The following is a 20,453-nucleotide window of genomic DNA, read 5'->3' on the forward strand; positions in this document are numbered from 1 at the left end:
AGTTAGTAATAATTTTTTTTTTCTGAATTGAGATTTCTTTAATCCTGATTAAATTGTACCTCCATATATAATTAATTATTTATTCCAACTTTTTTCATAACTCTAACTATAATTTTAAAAATGTATTCAAAATTAATAATTGTAATTTAATATATTTAACATTAAAGTTTCTTTTTCTTCATTATTATATTTTTACTTACTAGATTTTTATACGTATATTATTTCTTATTCTTTCCTTTATCTTAATTTTAATATTACTTATTCTAATATATTCTTGCAATACTTAAGACTACAAATTTTCTTTCAACACTACTTATGTATCTATTTTATTCATTATTTCCTTATTTTCCAGTTATTCCATAATTGCATATATTCATTAAAGTTGTTATCTAGTTTTTTGTACTTCGCCCTGATGAAGGCCTGGGATTCTGGCCAAAATGTTGGCACTAATAAATAATTTTTTCCTTATTTGTTCTCCATAGACCGCACCCCCAACCATCTCCTTATATTTCTGTCTGGTTAGATATGATTTCTTTTATATTACATCAAGTAATATAAAAGAAAGTCAACACTTGTCTAAAACGTAAAATATTAGTGGACATGTTTTGTTTTTATTTTTAAAATAAAATTTTATTTTACTTCTTGTATGAATACAAAGCTTCGTTACCTCGGAAGCACAAAAGTTTAAACTTGAACTTAGCAAGGAAGTAAACTATATGACTTACAAAAAAAAAATAAAATAAATCTGTAATGCTACAACCCATGAAGGATTGGGGGTGCAGTAATTTGTAAGGAAGTACTGTTACTAGACCAACAGTAGTGCAAGGAGACAATTTGGTCAAAATCATGCACGACTGCCAGATTTTTTACCCAATAAAGGGTACCTACTTTTTGAGGCTGACTGGACCCCAGAGGGCTCCCAAACCCACAAGGCTGACTCAAGGCTACAGTGAAACAGAAAATAATTATCTGCCACAGTCGGATTCGAACCCAGGTTCTTGGAATTTGTAGCATAGTGACTTACCAATGAGCTACCCACTCAATATATGGCTTTCATTAAAAAAAAAAATTATTTTAAACATCTAACATCCAACCTAAGTATGTATTATATAATATACTAATAAACAAATCAAGGTTCCTTACAAAAGTAAATAACGTCAAGAAAATATATTATTTATAATAAAACACAGATAGGCAGTTGAATCTTACTAATGACAGCTGTAAACCTAGTTCTCAAAATGCAGGCTGTATGTAAGCTTAACTAATAAGTAATTTTTCAAATGATGATATAAAGCTCACCATATCTGCATCATTATTTTTCAATGCAATATCAAGAGGAGTCCTGCCATCATGAGTTTTACAGTATATATTAGCTTTATTACAAATTAGGAGCTGAGCAAGATCCATGTTTTGGTTAACAGCACAAATATGAAGTGGTGTTAGGCCCCAATAACCAGCTGTAATGTCAACGGAGATGCCAGCATTGATTAAGGTTTGTACAGCTACACTATCATTTTCTTCAACAGCAATGTGAAGTAAACTATTACCATCCTTGTCTCTGGTAAGAAGATCTGCACCATTATTAGTCAATACCTTGATGGCATCACATTTTCCTGCCTTTGCAGCAAAGTAGAGTGGAATGTATTCATAATCATTAGGAGCCTCGATATCAATGCCAATATCCAAAAAGTAAATAATTGCAGTTGAAGAACCTCTAGAAGCTGCAATGTGTAAGAATGTAGTACCATCATTACTTGCAAATACATCTGCACCCTCTTCAATTAAAAAGTCGGCAAATTCAAACTGATCATGCTCTGCAGCTGTATATAATGGAGTCAGATTATCATTGTCTTTTTCATCAATTTTAAAGCCATGTTTCATCAATATTTTTGCAGATTCTATTTGTCCTGCTGAAGCTGCTAAATGTAATAATGATCCACCTGTAGTTGTTTTTATATCTTTATTTGCTCCTTTTTTAATAAGAAATTCAACACTTTCGGACTGACCACAGCTAACAGCCCGACTAAGAGGGGTAAATCCATGACTTTTTGCATCAATAGGAAGACCAATTTTTAATAAAAGTTCAATATTGTTGATACTACCACTGAGAGCTGCAACATGCAGCAAAACAACACCACACGATGACTGTAGAGAAAGAAGACCATTCAGTTCTTTTGGGCATATAATGACTCCTGCATCAGCTAAAAGTAGTAGATAATCTTCCATGAAACCCTGAAAATTTATATATTCTTTAACTAAACCATATAATAAATACAGGAAGAAACATGAGATGATTTTTTTTTTTTTAAATATGATCATAAAACATAGTTTAATAACCTTCTTTTTTCTCATTAGTAAATTAAGTTTAACTTGATTTCTGGGATTTAACTTGATTGCTTTATACAAATAATCAGCTATTCCAGATACACCTTTCACTTCCAGTCTGTAGCGACACTATTTATCAGAGACCACCAGTACGAACACCTCTATCGCTTCGCGCTAAAACAAAGAGCTTCAGTTTGTTTTACCTTGGAGCACCACCTATTTACCCTAGCTATTTATTGTGCTCATTTATTCAGTAAAATGTAGATAATTGTATAAACATCTAAATAGTATTATAAATGTAAATATGTTGACTTAATAAATAAAGTTATTACAAAAAGAATATTATGAATCACAAATAAGTTAGTTCTTACAGGCGGTGCATCTCACCAGCCTTTGTATCATAAGTAGAATCAATACCCCCCTGGTGCTGAAATAGCACCCGGTAGAATGAAGTTATCCTCCTGCATGAACTAGTGGCTGGCTACCCTAGGGGTTTGCATTGCTCCTTTGTACCCACAGGAATAGTATCCTGTAGGACGAGGTTAACATCCTTAGAGAAATTACAGCTGTCACACACAAGTCTCATCCTATCTATTCACCTCCTAATCAACTACATTACCTAAATTGAACACACATTGTCAAGACCTTCTGGTCAAGAGTACCTATATATAATCTATGGGTATCAGATTTAACACAACCACCTCAACAAGTCTTAAATATAACCAGAAATTAATGCATACCTTTTTATTTTTTATGACCAATTTCTGATTCATACAGGGGCAGGGGGGTTATCTATGGTGGGGGTCAACTTTTTATTTCGTGGGACCACCACAGAGTCAATCCCCAGGCCAGATTGAAACTGGCACTACATCATTGCTAATCTTGTGCCTCAATAAGTATTAAAGCAAGGAATTCATGGATCTAATCCAACCTCTCTATAACAAAGGAAGATAAAATAAACACCCTTCCCTAACTGCGTCTAGGTTCAACGGGAACAAGCTCCAAATTCATAATTGGTTATTTAAGTTGAAATATTACAGATTAAAAAAAGGGTGTATTTTGATTTAACTCCCTTCAAGATTTATATCTAAATATAATACAGTTGTAACTCAGAAGTACCTAACTAATTAAATATCTACTAAACTTGAAGTCTTAAAGACAAGCTAGTTTTTAATTAGGAATCCATTATTTATGATTTGTAATTGAACCATTATATAGAATCATAAAAAATAACTGCCTCTCAAAGTAATTTTCAAAATTAGGTTTTCAACAAGAACAAGTTATTTATTTTGTTTAAAAAAAAAATAAATAAAACTAAGATAATTTAATTGTAAGTAAGAAGTCCTATGGCTGAAGCTTTTTCAACAAATATAAGTCATATAAATCCTAGAAATTAATATTTGAGAAGGTTAAAGAAGACCTCAAAAGCAAATCCAAATAGACAATGATCCAATTTTCTATTGAAAAAGAGAAATTTGAATATTTTAAAGCAAGTCACATTTTTAGTTGAATATGAAGCAATAACTAAAAAAAAACATTTAAGTGGGGTTATTCTAAACTACAGTAAAAAGAGAAAAAAAAACTAGATAAAACTTTCTTTAAAAACAAGTAAAATCTATCTTTGTTAAAACGATTTGAATGAGGATTTCAAGTAGCTAAATAACACTAAGTTTTGTTGTTTCTATATAAAATTAAGAATAATTCACAATTTTTTATGAGTATACTAAACAACAGATTTTTCACTTTCAGAAAGTTTTTGATCAATATTAATTAAATAAGTCTGCAACAGAATTATCTGAGATCCGCCTTTTTTGTAAAAAAAAAAAAAAAAAATTTTGATATAAAATTCTGTCACCTCAAAGTAAAAACTTTTTCAGTCAAAATAGTTACAAATAACAAAAATACTTCTTATTTATAAAACATATGTAAAACAAAATGTTTAATATGGGTTTAAAAAATTAAATTCTCCATAAAACATTGTTTTTATAAAAAAAAACCGTGCGACATATTTCCGTGACAACGTATACTCTATGCTAATATTACATAAACATAAATTAAAATCAATCCAATGATATATATTTGAAATAATAAACCAGTTCACATATTGAATTCAGATATTTATTTTTGCTTGGTTATACATTAATTAATTTTTATACATATGATATAATATCCATATGTTAAATGAAGTCAATTTCCGTTACGGGACACTTTTTCTAACATGGCATCCCGCAAAATGATGTCACGTCAAAATTTCATAATTATAAATAATGTGTGGTATAATAAAGTTTCTTTTAGTTTTAGAATAATAATTTTAAGTTTATTACCAGCTATGTTAAGAGTTGTAATTTGATTATTTTAAGTAAATTTCATTTTTTAAGAACATAAATTAAATTGAAAAAATAAAAATAATTGCTGAAAATATCAGAAATTTTTATATACTCTTTAGTACATTTCTTTATAATTCCTGACTTGTTTTTTATTTATTTTAAGGAAAATTTAACTTTTTGACCCACATCAAGCCATATTATTTTTTATAAACAAGAAGTGTATTTCAATTACTTGTGATTTTTTGGCTGAAAAGGCTGATTCTTAATGAAGATACAATGTCACATCACATAAATTTGCAACAAACATTGGGAAGGATGTAAGCTTACTTTGTAACAGACCTCACTTTAATTTAGAATTACCTAACTTAAAGTTTTTTAGTTATTGCTTCCTCTTCAACAAAAAACATGATTTTCTTAAAAACATAAAATATTCATTTTCTCCTTTTCATTAGAGAATCAGCCCATTATCTCTGGTCTTTTTATTCAGTTTTTTTACAAATCTTCTTCCCTTAAATATAGTTGAGGATCAGGAAAATATTTTGCCATCAACTATAACTGGAGCAGTCACTCCAAAGAAAGACAACCTTTAAAGAGAGTAAAAAAGAGGAGTCTCTGAAGAACCAAGCATCAGAAGCCATCACCATCAAATTAAGATTGAGATCATAAAACTGGCCAGCTAATTAATATTTCCCATCCATAAAAAAAAAAAAAAATTAAATCAGTTTTCTTGTAAATTGTACCTAAAATAGTTATGTTTAAAACTAGCGCTTTATAGATCGAGTGGCTGTACCAAGATATAAATTAGAAATTATGTTAAAAGTAAATTTTATTTGATTGGTTCCCTGTTGACACTCTCAATATCTTTGATAGTAATTTCAATGTACTACTCTCTGATACACAAAGTTGTCATGTTCTGTGTTAAGAACATTACACTTTTAATTAGATCACAGCTGTTATTTTTTGTTTGTTCATCAAGAGATAAACAATTTAGGATCACCAGAGATACACATAACCCCTCGTAAAGGCTCAACCTCTCATACTGATGTCAATATTTCAAACATTATTCCTATACCATTGATAAATATTTAATGCATCTCATTTATCCAACATAACCTATGATTTTAAACCTCAATTCAATCCCATACAAACAGGTTCCAACCTACTGAACTGCTAAGTTCTAGCCTGACTTTCCTCTCTCTGGAACTTTATACTCTCCATCATACATCAAGTACCAACAGTTTTCTCAATCAAATCCCTCATTTCATACACCATCTTACCCTTTTTCAATCAAAATAATCATAATATTGTTTGCAAATACTTGAAGTTCTTTTTGTTTCTATTATATTATTTCCCTCTATGTAATTATATTATTATTATTATTTATTTAAATATAGAGTAACTATTACCAGGCACACTTGCTCTAGACTACATACAATGTATCCACAAATTATTATAAAGATACTACATTCCAGGATAGTATAGCTATATTTCATCTTGACAAATATTATAAATAGACAATTGATGACCATATGTGATTTAGAAGATAAAGAGCATCTGAGGCTGTGATCCAGAAAGCAAAAATAATCTTAAACAATTTATTGGTTGTCAACATGTTGAACAGCAATGTAGATCTTCATCAAGGCTGTTGTGATGGGTGGAGGTGTGCCAAACAATGAACAAAGTTTAACTGTCACAGTTCAGTAGTACTGGCCACCTTCTTTTAATGTTTATTTCATTATATTTATTTCAGTGGTGATTGGGGACTAAATTTGCATAAATACTAATTGCTTTATTGGTTCAGGTTATAACTGATAACAATAGTTGACCATTTTCTCATTGTGTTGAACCCAGCAGGAGTGTCCTACTTTTTATCCCTTTAGAGGTGTTCCGTTAGCATTTATCTCATGGTAGATGAATAGTACTATTTTTGTATATAATTGAATGTGATGATGACAAAAATCTGTAGGATTACTTTCAATGTAATTTGAAATGTAAATTGTAGCTCTTCCATCAGAGGGTGAAAAGTCTCGTTTTCGTAAAAGATCAAAGACCTTCCTCCCTCGGCTTATAATTTAAAATAAGAAACGTAGAAGCCGTCCAGATGAGCAAAATGCTCAAATGTGAAAAAAATATGTCATGTTAGGAGAAAACTGGTGAGAGCAATGTTCAGTCTTATCGTTGTGTAGATACCAGAGCATAACTAAATTGAATATACTGGTTCTGGTATATAAGGATGGGGAGAAAAGACCAGCAAGTGGTCATTGGTCCTTTTTGCCAATCCCAAGACAAACCAATGGAAGGGCTCTTTTAGATAACTTTTATTCTTCTATATCGAACTTTTTTGACTTTCTAATTAAGTTTAAAAGGGACACCCAATCTATAGAGGAAGCCTCATTTTCTACGATTCTATCAGAGCCTAGAAGCCTATATCTCAGTAAAACATATCGGTCATAATCTGCTATATGATGTAAGGCAGTTTCTGGGGCCTGTCCACATAAGCCATAGGTTTTATCGTGAACTACTCCACAAATCTTGAGATGTCTTTAAACTCTGCAATGACCTGTAAGAACTCCTTTTAGCAATCGGAGTTCATTTCAGTTTAGGCCTAGCAGCCACTTAGTTTTAGAAGTAGAGGGTTTAGTTATTACTTTCCTGGCCTGTCTCAGCCCTATGCATTCCCTCCACCCCTTGCCAGCTATCTTCCCTGTCCAGGCAAGAACTTCTTTTCACCAATGCCTTTTAGAAATTCCTAGGAATGGTTCTGGTTCTATAGGATGGTGCTCAGCCCCGTTCCTAGTGAGCTGGTCAGCTTTCTCATTGCCTGTGATTTCCTTATGTTCAGGGACCCACACTAACTTAAGCTTCTTCAAGCTCACTAATGATGGAGGGCAGACAATCTGAAAAGATGGTGATACCTGTCCTTTCACAGCTGGTGACTTCAGGGCATGTAGCTGCCAACAAAATGGCAAACACTTCTCCCTGAAAGACGGATGAGTATTGCCTAGTTCTATGCCTAAGTCTTCCATATAGACACCAGCCCGCATTAGTCCAGTCAAATCCTTTTAGATCCATCAGTTAAACGGGGCAGAGAATTGAGTATAGGTGGGGAAATAAAAGAGGGAGTAACACAAACAAGTGGCAATAGCAACAGGGTTAACGGAAGGTAGACAAAAGTATAAACAAAAAAAATGAAATACTATAAAAATAGAGACATTTATTTCCCAATATGAGCATAATGCTCAAGGCTACACCTCTCCCAGGTTAAGTGAGTACATGCCCACTTGACATGTTTGGGAGCTAGAACCATATCAATCATTTCAACTTAAACTTTATGTCAATGGTAATAGTAATTATTAATAGTCTAAATACATTTAAAATAATTTATTTTTATTAACCAGCTAATACAGTAAGGTGTTTAGAACACTAAATCTATTTATCATAGTTAATCTAAACTCAGTGACTCCATATTCTATTAAGGACAGTGTTTAATGTTTAAATAAATCACAATACGTTCCTTAGCAGAAAGAAAACCAATTAAAGTAGGAGTTCAATCTAATTACATGGATAGTTTTATAATACTTCTCAAATTCAGTCATATAAGTTGATTAGATATAGTTTACCTAATTGAATCACTTAAAGAATCAGTTTTAATTATAATTAAAAACAACTACTGGTATCCGAATCCGATAACCACTCCTTTTGAATGCTCAAAAACAGCAGAAACATCACTCAATGACACTTTTTTAAGATCTTCTGGTTCCATATGATTTAAGGCTAAACTCTACTGTACATCAGAAATTTAATAAAGTTTAATAGTAATTATAAGTAATTAAAAATCTTATGTTTCTAAAATAACTGCACAGAACCATTTTTCAAAGATGATGTTCCATGGATGACAAGATGTATCAACAAAAATGAAAGCAGATAGAACTTATCAATAACCCTGCAGAATTAAATAGATAATGATAAATTGCACCTAAGTATAAATCCTTTAGCTTAGGCTAGTAGTTTACCCCAATTGGTATGAAATAAAAAAGTGAAAAACAAAAGCGACTGAAAATATTGCAAGGTAAAATCTGTACCTTCCATTGCAACAGAATAAAATAGTTAAAAATTAGTTAATGTGCCTTTATATCACGTTTAAAACCTAGGAGATACATACTAGCAAATTAAGCTGCAAGAAATTTGAGGTGCTCAGCAGAAATAAGTTTCGTCGCACTTTAAAGCCAAATGATAAAGGTTTATGTACTCGATGTAAATGAGTGTTAACAGTAGACAGGAATTAAAAAACTAACGACAATTAGATTATCTGAAAAGGAAATAAACTATCAGTTCTAACACGATTATAAATATATTTCTGCGAAAACATTGCAACAAAATGTGTCATGAATTTTTAACATTCAAAGAGGTAGCATAATTTATTGTCGACTATAATAACTGATAAAATGGTTTGGTATTTTATAACAACGTAAACATTGAACCGTTTAGTAAGGAGTAACTGATATAATTCTTTGCTGATTAAGTTTAAACGAATTCAATAACGTTAGATATTGAATTTATTACAAGTTATATGACAAGGTATATTGTCCGTCATAATACTCCCTACCAATGTAAATAAACAGCCGAAATCTACACAAGGAACATTGAGAGCAAGAATATTTTTTTTTTCCCTACCTCCTACATTATTTATTTATTAAAACATTTACAATTATATAAACAACTTATCAACTAAGATACTATACATAATGCAATTTACAATTTTCCTTGCTTTGCCTTACGGCATTATAAGATCTAATCTACTTGGTCCGCTGTAGGCGGTTCTTACATTAATTAACTTAATAGTTAAGGGCTAACAAGGAATGAGGAGGGACCATTTCGCCTGGTGGTGTTGGGATGTGGGTGACTTCAGGCTGCAGAGCCAGAAGTCCTTCTCTCGGCGATGACGTCGACCTAGGGGACTGTGCTTTGCCACCTCCCAGGTCTTGGGGAAGGGGCGATTTCTCGGAATAGGGGATTGGCTCAGCCTTTCAGCCCATCATAGAATTTGATGTGCCCACGGCCTATGAATTCCTGCACAGAAGGGAGTTGGAGCTCCTCTCTTATAACACTATTCCTGGCCCTTTGGAGTGTGGCTCCTCTGACTATTCGCCGAAGGAGGGAATTCTGGAAGCTCTGCAGTTTGGTTAACGTGGTCTGGTAGAGGTGCCGCATGAGTGGTGCGCCATAGAGCAGAGTCTGACGTATGATGGCCTTGTAGATCTTCAGCTTGAAGCGGAGCGAGATCTGCTGTGAGGTGTGCAGGTGATAGAGTCTATACGACTTCTGTCGGGCTAGCTTAAGCCTCTCCCTGACGTGACTAGAGAAGGTGAGGTGCCTGTCAAGAGTCACACCGAGGTAGAGGATGCTATTAGAGAGTTTCCGACCCTCACCATCCACAACGAACTGCTGGGGTAGCCTGCTTTTCTTGCCCTTCTGGAAGGACATGACAATGGCATCCGTCTTCGACGGATTAACCTTGATTCCATCCTTCTTCAGAGCAGCTACAATGGTGGCAGAAGCAGTTTGCGCATAGTGTAGGGCCAGTTCAGCTCTCATGCTGGAAGCATAGACACCGATGTCGTCGGCGTAGGCTGCTACCACTGCATTTCGATGCTTGATGGCGACTACTGGTGCCGTAAATGTAATTTTGTGCAAAACAACCTCAAATTCGTGATATAACCACAAAACGTGAATTACGTAATCAGTGTCAATAGAACACTTATATGTTATTCATGATTTCTGTCGATGTTTGGCTGAATTTGACAGGACAAAAGTGCATGAAAATTCAGTTTCAGAATTAAACTTGCAGTTCTTCCTCAGACCCAGGTTCTGTTTTGACCGTCAGAAGTTGATCTTAACTTGCCATTTGTTCTAGTTTTTACGAATGTCCGACATTTTGATTATTATTATCAAAATCTGTACTGCGCATGTTTCCGCCAGTATGTGACTGTCAACCGTTCGTTGGAAAAAACCTAAGATAAGTACATACCTTGGATGTGACAGCAAATTATTCACTGAAATCGACTCAACTTAAGTACCTCTTTATGTTGTAGATTTAACTCTTCGTTTAGCAGTTTCTCCTAATAACAGGAAAAGAATAAATATAAAATAAAATATCGACGAAAGTGAATGATCAAATAAATGTGTTCGTGTTTCCCCACCATAATGGTTGTTATGATGACAGTCATAACTTTTTACCTGTTCTCATATCCATGAAAAAATAGAAATTGTTTAACTTAACCAATAAATATAAATACTATAGTACTATGAAGTATTGTCATCGTGAATAATAAATAAGTTGTCAAGTTTGAAACGAGCTATAATTTTAAACCAAATAGTTAGTACAAGCTTTTTGATTCGCGCACCACAACAGAATTTTCTTTTATGTTTACAATTTTGGATTCTATATACTACTCATAAAAAAAATCACTAAAAAAATTTCATTCTTCATTGTTAAACGGTTTCATCCATTTTTAATAAAATAGTAATCCACTCTCATCAAAAGGAATCTGGTTTAAAAATAATTAATAGGAACTTAAAAAAGTTTCTCCAGGTTGAAGTTAACATCTGCTAACATTTTGCCTCTGAGTTAGTTGCTAAGTTGGTTCTCTCTATAGTTTACAGAGAGATATGAATCTTATTACCCAGAATATTGTGGAAATTTAAATCGATACTTGCTATTTTAAATTTAATGTTATTATTAACAACGTGGGTCTGGGAGTAGGTTATTTACCGTTGTCATTTTAGATAAATGTGATTATCCTTTTACTTTTTAATTTCGCTCTGTGAAGGTGACACGATGACGACCAACAGTCAAACTATTCAGCTTCAAATTAGATTTTTAACCAAGCAGGAACAGTGGGTGACATTGAGTTTAAATAATTGAATTGCCAGTGGTATTTAATATATACACATTTTTGAATTTGTTTTCCTCCATAGGTATGCTGTTTCTGATACTCCCTTTGCTGTAGATTCTACCATCACCAGTGATGAACTTAATTCATTGGTAAATCAATTGATTAAAGGTAGATGTTTTAACTTTTAAACATTTCTAAATGCATTGATTATGTTTTCTCATACCTTTTTACTCTTTTATTCTCCAGAGAATTCCACAGAAATTTATAAAAAGATAGAATTTGATTTTCTTGCTGGTGATCATTTCATAAGGACTGACTTAGGGCAACATATTGCTTCGCGAGGATTGTCCAGTGAAACAGTCATCGATGTTGAGTACGTTGAAAGGCTTCCTGCTCCGGAGCCCCAAGACTGCCTTTTACATGATGACTGGGTATCTGCTGTTCACGTTTGTAACAATTGGTAAGAAAGATTATGTATGTTACTGATGAATGTTGCTGGTTTAGGTTTTTTATTGTACAAAAAATATTTTGATTGAGAGCTAATTTTTTATTACAGTAGAAATTGCTTATATTGTCTGACTTGCGGGTTTTTATAACTGATAGGTTTGTATCTTATGCTTCTTAAAATTCATTGAGGTAATGGGAAGGAACAGAAATACAGTGAGAAAAACATTAACAATTTATGTCTTTTGAATTTCAAATGAATATACACAATTTCGCATTACCGACAAAAAAATCTGGTGCGGTTCACTTACTAAGTATATTCCTATCTAATGGTTCCTCTAGGTGAAAACAATGCATATAAACCTTCAAGAATCCAACAGTCAAACAAACGATAATGAAATGGTGCACATATAATTGTGATTAGAAGAGATTAGGCGGTATCAGTTTTTTCTAATTCGAACTCCTGTCTCTATTTTTATTTTTTTTTTCTCTTTGCGTTAACTTTTTTGATATTATAGTTGTACATCTTCAGTGGCTTTAAAGTGTTTTACTCCAGGGAGCCCCTTAATGTGAATAATTAAGTTATATTGCAAATTTGTGAGGAAAAAGTGTGACCAATTAATTGAGTAATAAAATCATATGTTTTGACCTAAAATGAAACCGTGGAGTGTTAATTTTAGGTTAATGTGTAATTATTTACATAATATAAAAATGAGATTGGGGTGTCTCATATGGGTCGCTTATCTGTCTATAAAGACTGTTTGCTGCTGTGGTGGCATCTAGATATATTCTTACCATTTGGCTTGTTGCCTCAAGGTGCAGTCGACATCTGTGTTGTAGCCAAAGAGTGCCCCTGCTCATATGGACTGATGAGTTGGTGGGCAAAAATAGTTAGTACTACGTGTTTGCTCAGACCCTATCCTAGGTGTAGTGGGTTTAATCTGCTAGGGAAGCCCTAACCCTGCGTCTTTGTGTCTCTGCAACCACTGCTGCTATAAACTAAGTAGTAAAACCCATGACTCAAGAGTTTATACAAATAAAAAAGAAAATCTGGTTGAAATCGGATTTATAAATTCGACTCTGGCTATTTTTCATGGACAGCTCAAATCGATCATTTGTTGTGAGTAGAGTTCAGCATTAACAACTTTGTCTGGTTTTCTCAGCTCTTAAGAGGACACATCCTTCTGATCCCACCCAACACAAGGCATTGTCTTCTATGTACATGGATTTGATCTTATAGTTGAAATTGATGGTTTGCCTGAAATTGCCCATGATCTTTTACACTTAAGATTCTCAAACCATATCTATGTTTTATCCTCAGTCACGATTTGATGGATTACTTACTTTTATTCTTTACGAGTTGCATTTTTTAACAATTCATTTAGAATCTATTTTCCCAATGTGCTGGATCTTTTCTATGGCTTTCAAACGTATGTAGATGGTTCTTTGGGTCATATTTAATTAGTCCGTGAGTTATTGTTGCATTTGTGCATTATCCTCTTCCAAAATTACTTGGAATATAACTTATTGATCGTTATTTAACTCCTTTAATACCAATTGCACAACATGTGTGCAATGCATTTCCGAGCCAAAAAGACCGATTGCACGCCGTGTTTGGAATGTTCTTAAATTGCAATTATCAGTCATATGTAAGAAGCGGCCGTTAGAACAAGACTGGTTTAAAACAAAAATGATTCTAGAAGTGTGTAAAAATAAAATTTAATGTTAGTTTCAATTTTTTGCGGTTGTATTACTTATCATTCTCAAGAGTTATCATTCTGTACAACAAAAGTAAGGGTCATCCTTCCAGGAAAATTCATTATCTTGTACTGCTTATTAGAAATTTAGGCTTATATTCTTTTATTTTATTTCATTTTATGTTTTCTTTTCTTCATTACTGAACCTAAAATAAGGATTTCATGTTACCCTACTATTTTTGGAATAAATGTTGTTCAATTTATTAATGTGTTTTTATTTTATTTTATATTACTATATAAATTTATTTTATATTTGCACACCAGGTGTGTGATCCATCCCTTGTAATAAAAACATTCAGAGAAGCTACCCACACCCATGGAGTGCAGTCATCTTATTTGTACAAAGGGAGTTACAGAGCAACTGATTTCAATGGCAAAAAATTTTTTTTATCAAAAATGGTCAATATTAAGCATAAAAATTTTTTTGGATTCTGGGGATGGTTTCCAAAAATATGTGCTGCCTCGAAAGGGTTAACTACACCTGAGGCTCGGGACAGGATTCCAATGACATAAAAATATCCATATTAGCCAGACCGTAACAGGAAGGGAATTATTTTATTACTAGTCATAGGAAGTGATTTTATTAGCAGACATGTTTCAGTTCTCAAAAAAATATTCATTTATGGTAAAATTTGTTTTAATAATTTATAAGGAAACTAATCTTTACCACAAGTTAAAAAAAAAAAATGCATATTTACTGTAACTATAATTATATAATTATGTTTTATAGGATACTAAGTGGGTGTTATGATGACACTGTTCACTTGTGGTCTAAAAAAGGAAAGCATAAATTAACTATTCCTGGTCACACAAAAGGAGTCAAAGCAGTATCTTGGATTTCAGAAAATGAAGACAGTGCTACATTTGTAAGGTATTCAATCTAATTAGTTTATTTTGTCATTTATGTATCGATTATTTTTTTCTTCTATTTTAATTTTATATTTTTAGTGTTTCCCATGATCAAACTGCACTTTTATGGGAATGGAATATGAAAGAAAATGTTGTGGAATGTGTTCATGTCTGTCGAGGACATGCTAGAGGAATAGAATGTGTTGGTGTAAGTAATGACAAAACTAAGTTTGCAACTGGAGCTTGGGATAACATGTTGAAAATTTGGTCTGCATGTAAGTTTTACTTTTTTTTTCTAGATTTATTTATTTCCTCCAAATTCTATTGAAAATATTCTTCCAGATAAAATTTCCTTTATTATTGTATGTACTCTTTCTTATCTTACTTTATTTTTTATGATGTCTAATACAATATTTTCTTTTTTTTGGTTTATCTTCCTATTTACAAAGATCCAGATTATTTATTTATTGTATTTACTGCATTTTGCCTGATTTAGGGCTTCTGTTAATAAAATGTCGAGTTAAAATAGGAGAGATTGAGTAGGTTTGGTGAATGTACTTTGATATATTTTATTTATTCATTTAGAAAATTAATATATAGAGACTTAACAACTCTGGGCTTTGGTGCACATTGTCAGTTATTCATGGTGTATACAGACATCTGTATCTAAATATAAAATTTAATAAAAAAAAATCTGGTGTACCATCCTAGTATTTCATAAATAGCTTACTCATTGAAGAAATTTCTCACCTCTAAACAAATTCACCCTCACTTAGAACTAAATATTGATACAATTTAATTCTGTGTCAGTTTTATTGTCCTCTTGATATTAGAGTTTCATTTGAACTTTGATTTTCTGCTTCTTTTTTGACTGAGATACATTGAAATTTGGGTTAAGTATTCTGCATTACACCAGCAATATAACAAAAAAAAATTAGTCCATTGTGTGCATCATACAACTTTCATTTACCACCCTGTATACATCACCAAGTTTTATGCTAATTTGTGGGCTCATGTTGAAGTTATTGCTATTTTTTTTTTGGGAGGGAGGGAGGTTGAGAACTTACGACTTAGGAAGGTGAAAATTATCAGCAAGAATTTTTATTTTTCTGTTACTATAAAAATTAGCATTTTAGGGTTTCTCGAGGTGGAAATAACAAATATAAATTTTGTTCCTGCCAAGAATACAATAATTTAACAAAACTAAGATTAGGATGTTAAAGATTTGTAATGCATTCGAGAAATATCAGGTGGTTTTGGCTTTTCCCATTCAAATTGGTTTACTCTAATTTTCTTTTTTCTTATTGCTAACAATAAGAAATATTAATTTTTTTCAAATAAATTAAATTTATAGTTCTTTAGAGGAATATTTTTAAAAATGCTTCATTCAAGTCCTATCAGACTATTTCAATTTGGATAAACTTTGCTAATATTAAATACCATATGATTTTATATTGACATGACGAGTTAATAACAATTGTTTGAGCCATTTTAGTGAAAATTGAAAAAGTCACTGTCACATCCCAGACCTTCCTTAAATATGTAATTTCCAATTTTTATAACTTTCTATTTTGTTGTAGGCTGTTTGCACTCATGCGCACACATACACACACACACCCCAGACCTTCCTTAAATATGTAATAGGATATGTCTTTCATTTGTCAAATGATATGTTTGATTCTTTCGTAAATTCAATATTGTAATAACACAACGCTGGGAAGCAGAGAGGTATATTGGTCGAGTTCATCTAAAACTGAAAGTACTTTTTTAAATTTAGTTTTAGTGAAATAGATCAAAAGAGTGATTTAGATCAACCATTGAATCAAGAGGAAATATGTTACTTGGCCAAAAATTAGAAAATAAAAATCAATATACTATTGATAATCATATTAATCATGTTCATAAAATATTGTCCATTCAATTAAACAAAAATATAACTTATATTCTTCTTTATTATATTCAATCTATTATTAAATATTATGACTAAAGATTTTTTTAACATTTCACATTTTTTCCCCTTTGTTAATGGAGGGAGCTGGGAATCCGACTGACAGATTTTTTAGACTTTCTGACTATTGATAATATTTTCTATAAGATTATTTATAAAACTATAATGAACCTCCTCGGGGAAGATAAGATTCGGAAAACTAACAAAAGCTAAAATTTCAAGCCATTTAAACAGAAGCTTTGAATATTTTTTGAAGCTTGATGTATTATATAAATGGTCTCTTATAAAATGTTGGTATAAGTCATGTTTCATGATGATAAAGTCAGAATAATAAATAAAGCTCCTGTTTATATCCATATTCTAGTAGTGAATTCAATCTCTTTTGAAGATAAGTAGCATTATAATGTGTTAAAATCAGATGATTAAATTATCTGAGATCTTATAAAATAAAATAAATAATAAAAGTGTCTCATATTGGTACTTACTTAATTGTAATTTGTAATAGAGTTTTCAGTTTTTCTTAATAAAATTGTTATTTGTGTCTTTTTAACATAGCAATGGAAGAAGAAAGTTTTGGAGATGAAGATGGTGAAACAGACAGTAAGAGATCAAAAAAGGAAGGAAAATCACAAGTCAGAGTAAGTTATAAATACCTCAACCAATTGTGTGTATACATGAATTTATCTATTATATATTTAAGGGTTTAGGTTTCCTCTTGCTTTTGAAGGTTATACATATATATAATGAGAAACCTATAGTGGTAATAATTGTGAGTGATTCTTATATCCAATTAGCTTATTCATTAAATTAAAAATATTGTTATTCTAAAAATGTGATCAGTCAAAATATATATATATATATATATGTATTGAAATTTCAGTATGAACTATCAAATATTAACCATTTCTCTCAGCTCCAAGAATCCAACCTAAAATAGACTATAAAAATTTGTTCTAATTCTTTTCTTAAAGACATTTACAAGGGGCAGGGTCAAAATAACAGTATATTTTTGTAATGGCAATAAAGTTCAATTTTTTTATTCTATCCTACAATTTAATTTCCATAATAAAAATACTGAGTTTTCAGACTATAATTCCAAACTTATTAAAAGGATCTGCTGTGTATTAGCTTCTGCTGTAAATAAATGTGTTATAATAACGATTAAGAATGTGTCCTGGGCTGTGGCCTAAGCTTGCTTTTTGTAATATGGTTTCTGCTCTATAGCAACAGGTCATACCTAAAATAAAAAAAAAAATAAAAAAGATTTTTCTAATCAGACTAGTAGTTTAGTTTCTGAATAACCGTATTCAAATTTTGTATTTTTCATATTTTCTCCCCTATATTAAAATTATTATTAAACTTATATTTAAAATTATCTGAAAGAATGTACATTTTTTTGTGTATTTGTACGAGAGTGTTAGTATGTTTTAAAAATATTGTATAATTTTTATTTAGACTCCTAAAATGACTCTGAAAGGTCACCGGGAAGCAGTATCAGGTCTCTCTTGGCTCAGCTCATCAGAACTTGTTACATCTAGTTGGGATCATACTCTACGCACTTGGGATATTTCAGTTGGTGCAAGCGTTTCCCAAATTTCAGGGAACAAAGCTTTCTTCGATGTTCATTATTCAAGTTTAAATGGACTCCTGATAACAGGTTCAGCTGACCGACATGTGAGGATGTATGATCCTAGATCTACAGGTAAATTCTAATGTATATATTTTTTTCTTTATTAAAATAAATTATGTATCTTTATTAAACTCAACGGAGTATGATTAAGGATTTTATTTTAGACCAAATTTTCATAACAGCTTGGGATACTTTTGCAGCTGTGTACCATAAATAGTACTGGGCTTTAAATAGATCTTTTAAAAAAGTTTATTAAAAATATTATTTATATTTATAGCCCACATGATTTGTATTTGAAAGAATTGATAGTGCTTTTCTAATTGAAATAGAAGAGATACTTTTTTATTGTTTCAAACATAACATTAGACAATTGTCACAAATTGTTATCACTTGGCCTGTTATGATACAGATCCCATTTAACTACAGCACCTGACCACTACAATCTTTTAATAATCTATGTTATTTTTATGTTATTCTCCTGGAACTTAGCACCTCATATATTGTTTAATTATTTCAGTGTTAACTGATTCTTAATGCTTATATTGGAACTATATATTTTTAAAAATGTAATGTTAAAAGTAAATCATTTCCCACTAGTTTTTTATCCTCAAATCTTGATCCCAACCTTTCTACTACATAGCAGTTTGAATGGCAGTGAGATTAAACTAAAAATGACTTATCAATTATGAAGAACAAAATTTAGCAGCACCAATTTGGTAGATTTTAATTACTTTGCTTATATATACAAGAAAATTTTGTATTCTTGTTCTTTTTAGTTTTCCCCTTTTGCTATCTGGCTTGAGAGTCTCTTTTCTCTAAGTTCATTACTGTGTCCAGGGAATTTACTGTAAGTTCTAATGTTTCTGCTAAGTTCTTATTAATTTGTAATAGTAAGTCGATGCATAATAATTTGTTATTACATATCATGGTGCATGTGTGTTCTTCACGCCTTTCACTGAGATTTTAGTAGTCAGTCTATATTTCATATTAAATTATTTTTTTCTATTTGTATCCAAGCTTAATTTTTATTCACTTGTGTGTAAAGATTGTTTATTTATGTAAGACATGCTGTATTCTATGAAAATAAAGATAGATAACTTTTTTTTGTTGTTTCTAGAGGGAGGAATATGCAAAGCTACTTTTACCTCCCATGATGCCTGGGTTATGTGTGTCAGGTGGTCACCAACAGATGAAAAGCTGTTTATTTCAGGGTCTCATGATTCAAAACTGAAGCTTTGGGATATTAGAAGGTGATTAAAATGATTTGTTTTCTGTACATATGTTTAGTCTACCGAATCCTTTTGAATTTAATGGTTCTAAAACTTTCCAGTTTTAATCATTTCTTTCATAAGTTAGTTAATTGTCAATGTAAATAAATTAAAAAATTGTAGGTACACCAAACCAGTTAGTCTCTCAATTTATAAAAATGTCTATCTCTAGAGATAATTTGCTTATAATAGAAATATCAGGATTAACATTGAAATTCCAATATTCCAGTTAAAAAGTCTGCATCCTCTCCTTCACTTTCGCTATGATTGTTGTTACACTACTCCTCTGTCTCCCAAATTTGTAAAAATGAGTATGCACATATGGATGAGTAAGACTTTAATTAATTGTATATTATAAATTAATTTTAATCAATAATAAACATTGAAATAATTTTCAAGAATGTAGGTTATAGCAGGACGAGATGTTTTAGTATTTAATAGCTCATCTGAATGGAAGTGAATGCATCAAGGATGTGGGGCAAGACTCGGGAACAAAAGAACAAATTTTCAACTCTCTTTTTGTAAGGTTTCTTGAAGTAAAGATAGATCATAACAAAAAAATTGCCTTCTATGGATCCTTCCTATTTCCTAATATTCCACCTGCACTCTCACTTCTCTCATTCTAATCTATCAGTTCCAATTTCAAGACAGTATTGATCATCTTGATATACCTCAAGTTAAAATTTCATAATCAATCATTGTCAGAAAGCCTTATGAGATACCAGTAGATGAAAAAATAGTCAGTTATAATGAGACTTTAGTAGATGAAAGAATGGTATGTTGTAATTAGTTGATAAAGAAGTAATGATTGATTTTTATGTTATTGTAATAAAACAATTACCATGTTATAAAGTTTTTCATACATTACTCTGTTATGGTTATAGTTTAGTATTTCTATAATTTAATTTCTTTTTCTATAAAAAAATTAGTATTAAATGTAAACTATCCATGTGAAATCAATTTTTAGAAGAATAACACTTGTCTATTCTTTTGTTTGTATATATTTTAA

General features: G+C 31.4%; 2 protein-coding genes across 3 annotated transcripts in view; one reads left to right on the forward strand and one right to left on the reverse strand.

Annotated features, from left to right (window-relative positions):
- Positions 1–1,152: 1,152 nt before the first annotated feature.
- On the reverse strand, positions 1,153–9,045 carry LOC106692867 (putative ankyrin repeat protein RF_0381). 2 transcript variants are annotated; one of them, XM_014439084.3, is made up of 3 exons: positions 8,815–9,045; positions 2,338–2,499; positions 1,153–2,232 (listed from the first exon to the last, which is right to left on the reverse strand). In XM_014439084.3, exons 2-3 carry the CDS (start codon positions 2,350–2,352, stop codon positions 1,258–1,260), a joined length of 990 nt encoding a protein of 329 aa, XP_014294570.1. In that variant the 5' UTR covers positions 2,353–2,499; positions 8,815–9,045; the 3' UTR covers positions 1,153–1,257. The 2 variants fall into 2 exon arrangements, with proteins under 2 accessions (XP_014294570.1, XP_014294571.1); XM_014439085.3 differs by lacking the exon at positions 2,338–2,499.
- Positions 9,046–11,379: 2,334 nt separating this feature from the next.
- LOC106692866 (ribosome biogenesis protein WDR12 homolog) overlaps positions 11,380–20,453 on the forward strand; it is a 9,838-nt gene continuing 764 nt past the window's right edge. The window contains exons 1-8 of the mRNA XM_014439083.3: positions 11,380–11,549; positions 11,631–11,716; positions 11,795–12,008; positions 14,480–14,620; positions 14,698–14,873; positions 17,102–17,184; positions 18,002–18,248; positions 19,294–19,426. Coding sequence (XP_014294569.1) covers positions 11,491–11,549; positions 11,631–11,716; positions 11,795–12,008; positions 14,480–14,620; positions 14,698–14,873; positions 17,102–17,184; positions 18,002–18,248; positions 19,294–19,426 — 1,139 coding nt within the window. The 5' untranslated portion in view covers positions 11,380–11,490. The remainder of the gene's footprint in view (positions 11,550–11,630; positions 11,717–11,794; positions 12,009–14,479; positions 14,621–14,697; positions 14,874–17,101; positions 17,185–18,001; positions 18,249–19,293; positions 19,427–20,453) is intronic.

The sequence above is a fragment of the Halyomorpha halys genome, unplaced genomic scaffold (assembly GCF_000696795.3).
Source record: "Halyomorpha halys isolate HHAL.00 unplaced genomic scaffold, Hhal_1.1 Scaffold74.1, whole genome shotgun sequence".
Lineage (NCBI taxonomy): Eukaryota > Metazoa > Arthropoda > Insecta > Hemiptera > Pentatomidae > Halyomorpha > Halyomorpha halys.